General features: G+C 34.9%; 1 protein-coding gene across 7 annotated transcripts in view; it reads left to right on the forward strand.

Annotated features, from left to right (window-relative positions):
* The window catches only part of VPS13B (vacuolar protein sorting 13 homolog B), a 438,036-nt gene that overhangs the window by 91,567 nt on the left and 332,335 nt on the right, over nucleotides 1-14,134 (forward strand). For 6 of the 7 annotated variants that reach the window (XM_048287162.1, XM_048287160.1, XM_048287161.1 and 3 more), the window contains one exon: nucleotides 8,411-8,595. In XM_048287162.1, the coding sequence (XP_048143119.1) occupies nucleotides 8,411-8,595 (185 nt within the window). Of the gene's footprint in view, nucleotides 1-2,040; nucleotides 4,156-8,410; nucleotides 8,596-14,134 lie in introns of those variants that run through there. The other variant, XM_048287167.1, reaches the window with a different exon arrangement.

Raw genomic sequence — 14,134 nt, forward strand, 5'->3', positions numbered from 1 at the left:
TATGGCCACTGGCGACTTTTACCTGGTCACCTCTGGTGATTTTGGTCATCTGCAGCTGTTTAGTTACAGCATCAGCAAGTTTCAGCTGTTTCCTTCTTGTCCCCCACCTGCAACTAACATTTACCTACAAGATAAATGATGATGGATAGCATTTAGTTTGGCATTGCTGCTTTTTCATGTAGGATCTCTTTTTAATCAAAAGATACAAGGCACAATTAAAACGTAGGTGTAAAAGTTCTCTGCTTTTCATGATTGATTCCCTTTGTACTGTCTTTATTAAGTCAGTAATTCCCTATTGAAAGTCCCTGCTTCTTTCCAGACTTGATTCTGGCTTTTTTTTGCCTGTAATACATTTTGATTATTGGCCACTGTAATCAATACTGATTTTTCTCATGGTCTTCATATTTGGATCTTGTGGAACATAATGGAGCTAAATGTTATATCCCTTCCCTTGTTCTCACTAATACCCACCATCAACAACAGGAGGATTCCTAGATCCAAGTAAAAAAGTTAGGCCTCCTTGGAGAAGTCAAGAAAGACTGGATGTTTAAAGTGTAAGTTATTAAAAAAGTCCTGAATTCTCATTGAGGGCATTCCATGGGGAAAGTTTCTTATCCCTTTTTTTTTCAGATCTCCACCCCACGCCTTGTGGAGTTCTGAAGATGCAGTTCTCTAAAGATGTAACTTTATGCATAATATATATGGTTTACACACATTGAACAACTTAAGTACATAAAGAAGACTGAGGTCTGCTTGTTATCTCCTCGGAGCAGGGAACTTGTAATTTTATTCTTTTATAGATTGCTTGTATCACTTTAATGATTATTTCTGGACACATGTGTTAACTAGTGCTTAGAAAAAGAGTTTTTTGCAAAGAAAGAAATAGCAATTAGTCACTGACATCCACTTGCAATGTGATGGCAGTTCAGATCCCTAGCATCTGTCCCATTGATGAGTCAGTAAGCTGAATTTGATCTAAACATCCTAAATATGTTTCTCTAATGCAGCTGCAGGTTTAACATGTTCCTGTATTGCAATTTCAGCAGCCACCTTAGTTTGTCATGTGTCCAAAAATAAGACTGAAAACCCCCAATCCCTTGTTGGTGTCAACAGATTTTTAGCTCAGATCTGTTGCATTTTGAGGCACATAGGCAATGACCTAGCTAGAAGTGATCACAGACTGCTTTCTTGCCTGCTTTCTGAAACTTTTAATCCATGGGTAAAAAGACTCATCTGATGCTTAGTACAGCTCAAATCATGTTGGGGGAAATTAGAACTTTCTTACCTTCACATTCCAGGTGTTTGTTTTTTTCTTGCACACTTTCTTCTCATGGTGTCTCATAGCAGGTTACAATACAGGTCACTGTTTCTCACTTCTTGCTGCTTCACGGTATTATTATTTGCATGTAGCAATCATAATTTTAAATCTAATGGTCATAACTTTAATGTCCAGGTGGGACAAAATCAATTAAATGATTTTAAAAACAACCCACATTTAGAGCTTCTAACATGTCCAGAGTTGTGCATTCTTCCATTAAAAGAGATTTTTTTTTTCAAGGTTTCTTCCTTTCAGATATATTTTGATATTATGATTTTTTTTCTTGCAATATGCATTCATTTTTGCTTCACTGTATAAAGCTGAATTTTATTGTTCCATTAAAACACACACTGTACTGAGAATTGAGAATGGATAGCCTCTGTTCATTTTCTAAGCCATATTAAAAGTTTGTACTCTGCCTATATTGTTTTGTTTTCACAATTGTTTCAAGGAAATCTGTGGAGATTTTATTGAAGTTTGCATGTGACTGAACACTTTGCAGAAGTTTTTTCATCACTGACAATTTATATTTCAGAACTGGTATTAAAAAAATCTATACAGAAGTCTGTTTTAAAATGATACAATTCTTCTCTTCTAATCCCATATGTAAAATTTTCAGCAATACCAAGTTAATGTTTTGCTTTACTGAAAAAAAAAAAAAAAAATTGGTGAACCTTTAAGTTCGTTGTTTTCTCCCTTGTAATAAATTGTATGATTTACAGTGTTTCCTACGAATAAGAGGCCAAGGCAGCTGCAGCTCCTGAAAATTCTCCATGTAAGAGATGATGTAAGATACCAGGCAGCCTTTAGTGAAGTCTATAGAGGAGCAGAAGTTTTGAAGACATCAGTTTTGGAGACATTTTTGGAATGAAGTGTTCTAAAGCAAGTTTAATTGTTTGGGGTTTTTTTTTTGTGGTAACTAACTTGGTCCACTAGCATGAATAATTTTATGTCACTTTCTGAAGGCTGAAAATTGTGTTAGTATATGTGGACGTGTGATATGTTTGGGTTTTTTTGTGAATAGCAGAAACTTCAGTTTGTCATTTCAAACAATAATAGTTCCATTTCCCTTCCTACATATTCCCTTCAGAGGTTTGATATTTGTCATTAAGTATCTAGACATTGTTTCCTTTGCAATAATAGTAGTTACTTAAATGTTAAGGAAAAGGATCAAAACTTTTATTTTTTAAATTGATATGAAACATCAAAATAAGTAGAAATACAGATTTGTTGTAGGTATGTAGATGAAGCCTTTGCTCATGTCTTATAAAACCAGCATACACTTTCTGCTTGCCTAAGAGGGAAAGTATGCAAATGCTGACTGAAATTATTTGGGCATTCAAATTACATTCAGGTTTTTCTAAGGCACAATTGCTAGGTTCTAGTAGCAGGTTACTGGCTTTGTTATTTTGGAAAAAATGAACTAATAGTATTTTACTGTACAGGATATGAGTAATAACAAAAATCAAATTTTTTCAAGCATTTTGCAGGTTCCAGCTTTGCAGTTAGGGACTCTGTATAAACCTCTGGACCCAGCTGTTCGCCGCTATATTCTTTCAATCACTCAGAGGTGTTGATTTTACAAGAATGAGTTGCTGTTCCTAAAGTCTACAAACTGAAAATATTTCATAACAGGCCTGTGAACCTATGTGGATTGGTTATATGGGTGCCTATGCATGCTGTATAATAAGGACCAATTCATGTTTTCATTCAAAAACAGCGAAGAAAACTATTTTCTTTAATGGTATCCCAGATTTATTCAAATATTTCAGCAAGTCTGTATTACAGTTTGTCAGCAAACTGAGTACAGCCAAAGTGTATTTAAAAATCATTTAATTAGGACAGATTCATTTTCACTCCATGCCACTACACAGCAAGACTTGCTTGATCATATTTCCTTAAATTTATTCTGGAACTTGTCCAAGTTCAGCTTTAATGAGTAGCCTATCCTGCTAGTTACATTAGGATTTATTTTCCCCTAGAGAAGAGTGTTTGAGTTGGTAGTTTTTTAACCTGTTCAGTTAAATGAACATATGTTCAGAACTGCATCTTAACTCTTGAGTATAAAGACTTGAGAAATAATTATTCCTATTGTTGTTGCAGTTCTAAAATGCAGTTTAAGCAGTAGTTTTAGACCCAAACTATGTGCCACAACTTTTTTAATATGGTGAAGAGTTTTGATTTGAAGTTGTTTAATGCAAATTTAATGATACAGTATAGAACCACAGATCTGACTTGGTTTACTGAAAAAAATTATTTGTACTTGTATTTTCACTTACTACTTAAATGTATCTCTTGGGTCATAAAACTTGGTTAAATATAGCTCAATACCTTATTAATGATGTATTTTCCGTATTAACAGGTGCAGGTTGGTGGCAAACTTACATTTTAAGATCTTTTAAATGCATTATTTGTGTTTCAAAACTATTATAATAAATCCTGAATTATAATTATACTTTCATCATTAGCCGGGTCTAGTTAAAATTTCCTTTAAGCAACATTTGCTGCACACATGGTACAATGCTTCCCCTGCCTTGATGCTTTTTCCTATAAAAAAGGATTTATTTTCAACTTCCCATTCCTCCAAACTTATCTGAAAAGGACCAGAAGTCTTTATTCCTATGGGATTTTTAAAGTACAGTATGTGTAGAATTTGCATATTGTTAAAAAAAATTCATATGCTGTTACTACTCCTAAGGGACCGTTTTATGTGAAACTTTTAAGTTTTGAATGTAGCATAGGTCAGTACAGTAGCTGTAATGTGTATTAGTAGAATAGTCAGACTTTTAAAGCCAAATCTTCTGCACTGCTGTATTATATGCTGTGATTGTCACAGCTCTTCAGTTTCCCTCTGAAAGACATTAATTTGTTAATAAAAATGTGTTTAGATGGACTTATTGCAGAGTCATGTTCATTCTGAAGTTTGCTGAAAAATTTTTTCTACCTTTGTTCCTTCCCAATTTTACATTAGGACACACATCTTTTGAAATATTCAGACACTTTGTTCTGAAATACTCAGTTTTCATCCTGCAAAACAGTATTCAGAAATAAGAGGGGGGAAATAGAGAACGTGTTGTGTGAAAGGATAACAAAAGGAAAAAATACCAGAAAGGAAAAACATAACTGCACTTTTGTAATGAGATAAATAATAAAGGATTACAGTACTTGGCTTAAAAAAAAAACCAGGAAGCATTCTGATGTCACTATGCATTACATTTCTTTTTGCCTGCAAAAGTTTTTGTAACATGCATATCTAGTTTTCCAACTTCAGTTCTGTGTAAAAGAAGTGGGTTATGCCGTCTGTCTAATCTTAAGCTTTAAAATAAATTACTTATTATGTATACCATTTTGTTTCACAGGAGTAGGTCTTCCTAAGGACAGAATTGCCTTTTATACTCCTTTACTCATGCACACTTATTTTTCTTAAATTGCTAAATTACTGAGCTTGGCTTTAAACTCTAGGAAATTTTAGGAAAACAAGTTTAAATTCTAACGTGAAATGAACATCAGAAGATGTTGCAGAACTGTAATCTCCACCTGTTCTTTTCACAGAACTCAGAGCTGTTCTTTGAGTGGCTACAGGCATATGTGTGGATTTGCACAGAGCATTTTTTGTGTATCTGAAGAGCTGAAATGGGATGCATGTTTTCTCTAATTGTATCCACAAGACAGTGATCATGTGTCCTCTTGTGCATTTGTGTGGTAGAAATAGTCAGAATATGCTCCAGGCTCTTTATTCCTTTTGGGTGTCTGAGTCAAAGTGTTTTTCTTTAGTGGTGTGGTTTTGTGGTTGTGGTGGTGGTTTTTGTTGGTTGGTTGTTTGGTTGGGGTGTTTCTTTCTTTCTTTTTTTTTTGTTTTGTTTTGTTTTTGTTTTTTTGGTTTTTTTTTTTTAAACCAGGTGGTCTGTCTCTATTTGCCTGACTTAATACTGATATTATTTTCAGCTTTTGTTTCATCTCTCCTTAAAGTAGTTCTAATTTTCAGAATAGGTAATTTTCTGATGTTTAGAAAAAATGCATTTTTTAGATGGATTTTTTTACACCAGCTAATTTCAAATGTGTTTGGATGCATTCTTTTCTATGATTTGTACTTTTTGTGAGAAGAACATTGTCAGGAAAGGTTTGCAGTATGTTCAAACTGAAACAGGAAGAGCTTCAGGAGTTTTGTACAGATATTTCCTACCCTTTTGGTGTCATGGTGTCATGCTGTGCTGAAGCTGAAAAAGAGCCTGGAATGTGGTCTGGTCATGTACTCCAGAAAGATCTGTACCTGTCTGTCAGCAGGTGAGGCAGGTGGGAGATGCACAGTTCCCCAAACAAGCATATGTAACTTCCTTGTTCTAGCTTGCTGTTTGATATCCGTGACTCCTGTTAAAACAAACAAAATCCAAACAAACCAACCAAACAAGGCTTAATACAAGGTCTCTTCTTCAAAGGCCTCTAATGAGGTTTGATTTTTCTAGCAATAAAGGCTGTACCTATAGGTAGGTTCAAACTTCAAAGACAGATTTATTCAAACAGTAGACCAGTCTTTTTGTGGGGGTGTTGTGGGGCATGGTATTTGTTCATATGAAAGAAATTTCTACTACCAGACGCAAGGCTGAGTTCTCCCATATAAACATGAAATCTTTTTCCTTCATCCATGTTTTTTTCTGCAAATGGCATTTGAAGCTGGGAGTATAATTGTGTCATTAGCTTCAAATGAGTTGCAAATCAGAGGCAGTCTTGTTGCTCGTTTCCTCCCGGTTCTCAGTATTTTTGAGACAGGTAATCCTGATTCCCAGCTTTATGAGGTTGGAAAACCTCATTCTGAAGAGTACTGATTACTATTACAGAAGGTTACAACATCTGTTTTTGTTTGTTCTTTGTCCTTCGTCTGTATTTACATCTGTTTTCTGAGAATCTTTCATGAGTATCTTTTTTCATAAGAATCAGTTTTTATTTTCATATTAAAATAGTGAGGAGCAATGGCTATTGTGGATGGGCTTTATCTGACACTTTGATTTGTGGTGTAGACATCCACAGCTAAGGAATATTGTAATGTCCCTTTATAAGCAGTGGGCAGAAACAGTGACCTGCAGAGACATTTCATTTATAATCCTCAAAACTGGAATGAATGGATCTCTGTTATGTCTACATGTGCTGTTTTCTTTCAATTTTCCTTAAAAGGTTCTAGACCACGGTCTTAGGCATGGATATTTGTTTACACCTTAGGTATCTAACCCTAATAATTCCTCTTGGTCCAGAGAAAATGGTTTTCACCTTGCTGTTTCCTGGTATTGACAAGGAATTAAGGGAGGTGCTCTGTTTAGGACTTAGAGTGAATGCTTGTATGTCCAAGTCTAAACTGAAAGTGATGATGTTATCTTTAGCTGTACCACTGTGTCAACATAGTAGTTGAAAGATGTCTTCAGATGTTCAGAATGCTTATTTCCAAACCATGCTTCCTAAAGTCACATCTGCAGCTTATGGGCCAAAAGTGTTAGCAGCAGAATATTTTATTACTCTGCTGCTTCATCTAGAGCATAGTGATCCTGGGTCTGAGAAGTGATGAAGTATTTTCCTTTTCACAGTTGTCTTGGTGAAGACCCACTCTCCCAATCAGATGCAGAATGTTCAAGAAGTCTGCTCCTTGTTACCAGAATTTTGTGTCACTTCATGCTGCTGGAGGTTTTAGAATTTGAGCATCACGAATGGCTTGCTTCTGAATTCATAGAGCCTCCTGCAGAGTCTCTACTGCTAGTACTACCTCACATATGTTAGGTCATGCAGCTGCTAGAATTTTCTTTTGGACTTAGATAGGAGATGTGGTGTATTATGGCTGCTTCTGAGAGTTCCTTGGAAGGTTTTGCTGATCTGAAGAGTCATTGAGTATCTGCATGTCTTTACATTTTCATTCCATGAGTATTTTGGTGAAGCATGCTTTTTTTCCAGGGCCAATGGATTTTGTGTGCTGCATCAGCAGCTTTGCCTCATTTGAGGTTCTGATTTCCAGTGGAACATTAACCTACTATTTATTTTTAAGGGGCTTAAAGCATGTCCCTAAAATTTTCTAATGGAGGAGATTCCTCAAAATGAGAATTAGTTAATATGTGCATCAGTGATTTTATTTCATGGGATCATAGAATGGTTAGGGTTTGGTGCAACCTTTAAGATCATCTAGTTCCAACCCTCCTGCCATGTGGGACATTCGAGAAAATAATGCTAAATAACAGAAGAAGTAAATTTCAGTGATGAAGTGGGAGGTGATTAGGGCAAGAATGATAATGTTGAAAACATGCTACAGGAAAAGGCTCCAAACTGACATGGCTAAAGAACCTTTATAGTTTTTGTTGAATGTAGAAAATCAGTCTGTTGCTTTATTTCAGGTAATGGTGTGTATATTAGGAAGAAAAAGTAAATTACTGATGTTGCTATAGTTTTTGTAAAGCATTCTTGTAAATGGTGGATTATATTGTCACAGAGGAATTTATTTCCCAAACAAATGTCCTTTACTTCGCCCTACCAAATGCCTGTCTCCTCCTGTTGCTCCTCCCCAGCTGAAAGATAAAGGGTATTGAAAAATAGTAGAATCACTTAATGAGCTCTGTCAGCAAAATACGGAATGTGGACTTGTTTGTATTTGGATGTATGAATATTGTCTATGTGTTTTTTGGGTCACTAGCCATATGTCATTTAGTGATGCACTGTAAGCTTTGTAAATAAAAAAACCCGGAACGTTCAATTTTTGAACAAATGTTTTCTGTGTTTTTAGTATCTGCACAATTTTTAGTAGCTCTTTCTGGTGGGAGCACATGGAATTGCTTTTATTGAATATTTTAAAACCAAGAGATAATTAGATAAAAATATGTGATTTTTTTTCTGTTATGCTCTTGAGGGAGATATAAAGTTAAATCATATAACAAGTACTGTTTAGGTTTCATTTCAGTGTCAGTTGAATCAGCTCTTACAAGATGAAATCTAATAGGCACACAGTTTCAACCTTACAAACTAACTTCTTGTACTCTGATATTCTGTGACTAAGTTTTAAAATGGTTATTTTTATGTGCCAAAGTAATGATTTTCCTTTTTTTCTTTTATTATTTTAAACAGGACCAAGCGAGCTCATGTCCCACTAACAGAATGCATTTTTGAGCTCCCTAATTTGACAGTTCAAGCAACTAGAGCTCAAACCCTTCTGCTTCAAACTATTTATCAGAGCTGGTGTCATCCTGTTGGGAATGTCAGTTCAGTGGTGGTAAATGAAGCTTTACTGAATGAGGTTTTCCAAACTTCAGGTAAATATATGATGCTTCTGGTTAAATATTTATTGTGATACAGAGCACTGCTAGTGAGCATGCATACAACTATATCCTTTAAATCCAGGTTTTTACTTATAGTGGCTAACAGACAGAATGTTTTTTTGTGTGTATATGGGTATTTATAGCTTATATTTAAAATCCAGGATGTAAGCTAAGCCACCCAGCCTCACTCCTTGGCACCAATTTCTGGATGCATTTAATTTTCTCATACAGGATCATTTTTCCATGCTTCCCTCATCCGAAACATCCACTTTTGCTACCTTATATGGTACAATGTTATTACTTCAGGATCATTTAAAGGTGAAACTGGATTATTAAGGGCTTTATTAATCAATGGCATACATTGAATTCTTTAGAAGGGCTGCAGATGTTTCTCATTATTTCATAAATAAATGTTACTTAACTGTTATGAAATTGCTGAAGATATGTAAGTGTTGGTGATGATTACATAAATAATGAAACTTGTTATCTGTCATCTTTTTGTGAAACACCCATAGATTTTGGGAATAAATTAAGGATTTTGACCGGTTTACAGAGGAAACCAGAGTTTTCAGGTACATAAAGGTCATCCAGAATTTTTTTTTTTTTTTTTTTTTTAAGATTTCTATGCAGGCTAGAATAATTTAGAGCTATTATTTTTATTTGTTGTGAATAAACCCATAACAAGAATAACAGATACTTTGGAATATACAGCATTGCCAATCTTGGAGAATGTGTTAGGAGAATGATTTAGGTGTAGAAAACTGTGATTTGAAGCGGAGTGGTGGATTAGACCACTGGAGGTATTTCAGCCCTGCTTTTCTTGACCCTTTACATTCTATTTTTCACTTCACCTGTTTATTGAAGTTAAATCTGTGTTGATCTAATGTTGCAAAAGAACTGCTGTATTTTTGTGTAACCCTTGGAATTACTGTTTAAAGTGCTTAGGATTTCCATTTTTCATAAAAGTCACTTTTGTCTTCATTCCTTCAGTCTGTGTGGGTCACCTAAGAGTGGGATTGTGACATTTTATTTTCAAGTCCTGGTACTTGTGAAGGTAGCAGGTTTACAATCCACACCATGGAGAAATCTGAAAATACAGTTGTTTGATCACTTCAGATGCACTTAGGGTTTGCACGATTTCAAACGAACCTATTCTATTATTTAACGTGTTTCAGTCTGTCAGTTCAATGGACTGTGAAACAGCTCTGCTAACAGTATCTTCGCAGAATAGAAATCTGGAGCACACATTTTAAGTACTTCAAATAAAGTAAATGAACAATATAATGCACTCGTTTTGATCTTCTCTTGTTCATGGCTTAATGTTTCACCTGGTAAATTTTACACTTCTGTAGTTGTGCTTGGCATTAACTAGACTGAAGGCAGCTTTGCATTCAAGGCTATGAAATGATTGCTGTCAATCCCTTTGTCCTAATTTTTGAGTTGATTCTGTAGGCCTACAAACTTTTGTTGGAATACTGTTGTGTAAAATACAGTATCATGCCCTGTTGAAAGTCATCCTTGTAATTAGGGTCAGCTTCCACATACTTTAACAGTAATGTGTATGCATGTAAGCATCTGGAAAAAACCACTTGACTATATTTGCACAGGGAAGTTGAAATTTCAGCTTTTCTTTTGTAATTTTTCTTTCTTTTTTCCTTTTTTTTTTTTTTACAAAGTAAATATGAGGATAATGCAGTCAATAAGGAACTTGCCAGAAAACACGGCACATCTGTTAAACACTTTTACTTACATTCAACTGAGTTTCTCCAACATAAAACAAAAACTGATGAATGTTTCTTGGGAGTCCTTGTTTTGAGTTCTTGCCTGCCACTGCATGCCCTGGTGCTCCTTTGGGCTTACACAGAGTGGCCTTATGTGGCTTGTGTGCTGGGCCTGGCAGTAGCTTGATAAGGTATTTGGGCTCCTCCTCGTGCCCTTGTGTCTCTGAGAATCTTTGTGGGTGAACAGGTGAGATTTACTTGTGTAACCTAAAATCTCAAGGAAAATATTGCCTTTTTCTGATGGTATTGTGTTTTCCCTCTGAGCACAACTTGTTTTTGGCTATGCACAGAAGTAATAATTCAAGAAAATAGCTTTCCATCCTCATGGTGTTGTGGATTGATTGCTTCTTTGATTAATTTAGTATAAATAATGGAAGTATAAACACTTTTTTATTGCTCTTGCCTTCCTTTTCTTTTTCTGATTATGTTTATATTAAATTGTAGTGTTCTTGCAGGAAAAATCAACAATATGCTCAAAAGATTCCCTTTCCTTCACTTTATCCATTTTTCAGGGAATCTTTTTCTTGAAATTTATTGCTTACATTCTGCTGTTACAGAGAATTATAAGCTATGTGTTTCGTTAATACAGTGGCACAAATGTTCTTCTGTGTTTACATTTTCAAACTTCTAAAAACCATATTTCTAACTAGTTAGAGCTATAGCAGGGCAAACAGCTATGTCTCTATCCAGATTTTTTCCCCTGTTAAAAATAAATAAAAAAGCTCTCCCTACACATGAAATTACTCTGACAAAAAGGAAAAAGAAAAAAGGGCTTATGTAATTTACCTTCTATTTTTAGTGGTCTGTTGTTATCCCAAGGCTTCCAGCAAATCTGCCTGCTACAGGCAGGATCACAGGATTTTATGCGTTCTTGATACTCAGTGCAACATCACGCTTGTTTTATTACCTGTGGATGAAATGTGTCTTCTTATAGAAATGGGCTATTTATTAGCTACCCACCCAGATCTATTCTACCAAATTTGAAATATACTGAGACTTGAATTTTTTCTTCTCTGGGTAGCTCCTTCCACATAGCTAGTCTCAAATGTGTTTGCCATTTGTTTATATAGCCTACTACTTTCTCAGCTGCGTGTGACTGTATTGCCACTTTTTGTGTGTGATTGAAGAGTATTATTGGACTGAAACACTTGTTGCTGAGCTCTTTATGTCTTTGTTGGGGCTTTGTGTCAGGTGCTGTTGAGAGTGTTGGGCTTCCTTAACACATCAGTTCAATACTACTTGAACTCAAAAGTGATACCAAAACCTTTGTAACCTCTCAGCAAAGATTTTTTTTTAGCAGGAATTATGTTAAAAGCATAGTTGTATGCTTTTTCCAACACAGCCATCTCTTCCAGTTTTAAAACTTTATCACTGAAACTTACAATATAGGCTTACGATATGGGCTAGGATGCTGTATAGGAGAGGAACAGATAAATTAAGGGAAAAAAGAAAAAATGAAAAGAAAGAAAAACAGGAGAAAGAGGGTCACCTAATAAAAAGGGAAGAGAGCTGCAGAGAAAGATAAAACAAGAAGAAGCAGGTAGAAAGAGTTAAAGTAGAAAAGTAGAAAGAGTTAAAGTAGAGAAGCAGTAAAAGTTAAAAAACCCAAAAATTAATAGGAAGACAAATACAGACACATGAGTAGCAGGAGTGGAGGAAACCTCAGAGAGGAACACATGACTATTGGCCCTTTCTTTCATCTGCTGTGGAGAGGCTCACAAGGTACAAAGGCCCCTTTGGGGATCTGTTTGCTAGGTAACAGCTGAAAGACCTTCTATGGATCTAGTTTAAAAAGGGAGCTCTGCACTGTGTGTTTCCACAAACATATGAACAGAGTTTATTGCTGGTATCTGGGGTTCTGTCCTAAATTTTCACCTAGAGCAGAAATGTTATCTTGCTCCAAAACTTCTTTCAAAGGTAATTGAAGCTGAAGTTGGTCTAGGGATTCAAAACAACCTCTCTGAGCTCTATCCTCTACAAATTCTTCCTGGTAATAGATTAATGGAATACCAGAAAGGGAAGATTGCTTGAAGATTAACGCTCTTCTGTCCCCCATCTACTTTCTTTCTTTTGCTCTTCAGAAACCTTTTCCTTCTAGGAGAAAGACACTTTGGTCAAATATTCCCTAGTTTGTTACTAGATTGCTGTCTTCATTAGATCATCTGAGAATTTATCTTTTAATTAACTTGCCCAAAGGCAAGCTGTCTAAAAAAATAATGAAATTTGAAGTCTCAAAAGCAAGTTGTGTGTGTTTGGTTTCTGACAGACTGTAAAAATGAAGTGACTGTACTACCTAAAATTTGTATTTGTCATACGTATTAGTAAGGTCTCTTCTCTTAAAACTTCCAGTAAAAGATGTGTACAGTACTGTGATTGATTGAGCTCAGAACTTGTGGAGGACAGACAAAATGAGTATGTCAAGAAAGATGTATGATTTTTACACTAGAAATTTTTTATAAACATGTTTAAATATTATGTCTGTCTTAGCTTGAGACGATTTAATTCTGCTAAGAGCAGGTTTTTAATCGTAAGTTATGTGGAATTTCATGGAGTTTCTGAAAGCACTTAACTCCCTTCATTGCAATTGCACTTTTTGTAATCCATATATTTAAATTTCTACTTGCAAAAAGTTCTTTTTAGGGTTCTTAGAAGGCAAGATAGTTTAAAAAAAAAAATAAACAATTAAACTTACTGCTTGTACTTGAATGATAAAACCTATTCATTCAAGATTGATGGATACTGCCTGAAATAGTTGTGCAAGAACACAAAGAATAGCAAACTTAAAATAGATGGGAATACAAGTGACAAAATGCAGCATAACAAACAGAAAGTAAAACAGCTGCAAACAGCTTTTTGCTCTTTTTCATGGTTCAAGAAAAAGCATTACTAACTTTTTAATGCATTACATCTAAAATAAAAAAATAGCACAAAAGCAGTCTTCAAGCCACATGTAACTCTTCTGAAATCTATGTTTTGATTTAATTTTATAAGCCTTTTGGTATACAAGCACAACAGCATGTTACATGTCAGCTAAATAATGTTAGTTCTTATGCTTGTGAAACATCCTGATTTTGCATTTCAATCAGTGTAAATGTGGAAACAAATACGAATTTGAAATACAACATGCTTTCTACATTATTGCATGTATAGATATTAATATTATTACAATTTTTATTATACAATTTTTAAAACAAAAAGTAAGTGTAAAAATTGCCAAAATATTGGGAAAAGGGCACCAGGTAAGATCTTTCGAAGGTTGAGCATGATTAATCCTATAGAGTAATTTTACTGTGTATTTTTTCCATTATTTGTTAGTAAGTACCTGAAGCACTCAGTTTCTAACCATTTCATCCTGCCAAGAAAATACATACACAGTCACAGATGGCTTTAGTTTACTCTGGAAAACTGGAACTTGCTACCACTTTTTCCTTGTCCTGTTCAGGTAGTTCATTATTTTGTTGACAGTTCGGTTCCATTAATCTGGTATTTTTGGGAAAATTGCTTGCAGACCTTACATTTCTCTACTGAAGGTGATCAAATAGGCATTGAATCCCTCATGTAAATGATGTCTTAAAGTTAAAATAAAATCTATTTTCCAGAAAGTAACTGTAAAACTATTTTATGCAAGATTTCATGTGGGATACCTTAATGGTTGAATAATAAATTTTACCTCATAAAAATGAAATTCAATAATACAGTAGCTTTCTCAGCGCAGTAGCATCTGGTTGAATCTCATGAGAGCCAATATTTTC

The sequence above is a fragment of the Corvus hawaiiensis genome, chromosome 26 (assembly GCF_020740725.1).
Source record: "Corvus hawaiiensis isolate bCorHaw1 chromosome 26, bCorHaw1.pri.cur, whole genome shotgun sequence".
Lineage (NCBI taxonomy): Eukaryota > Metazoa > Chordata > Aves > Passeriformes > Corvidae > Corvus > Corvus hawaiiensis.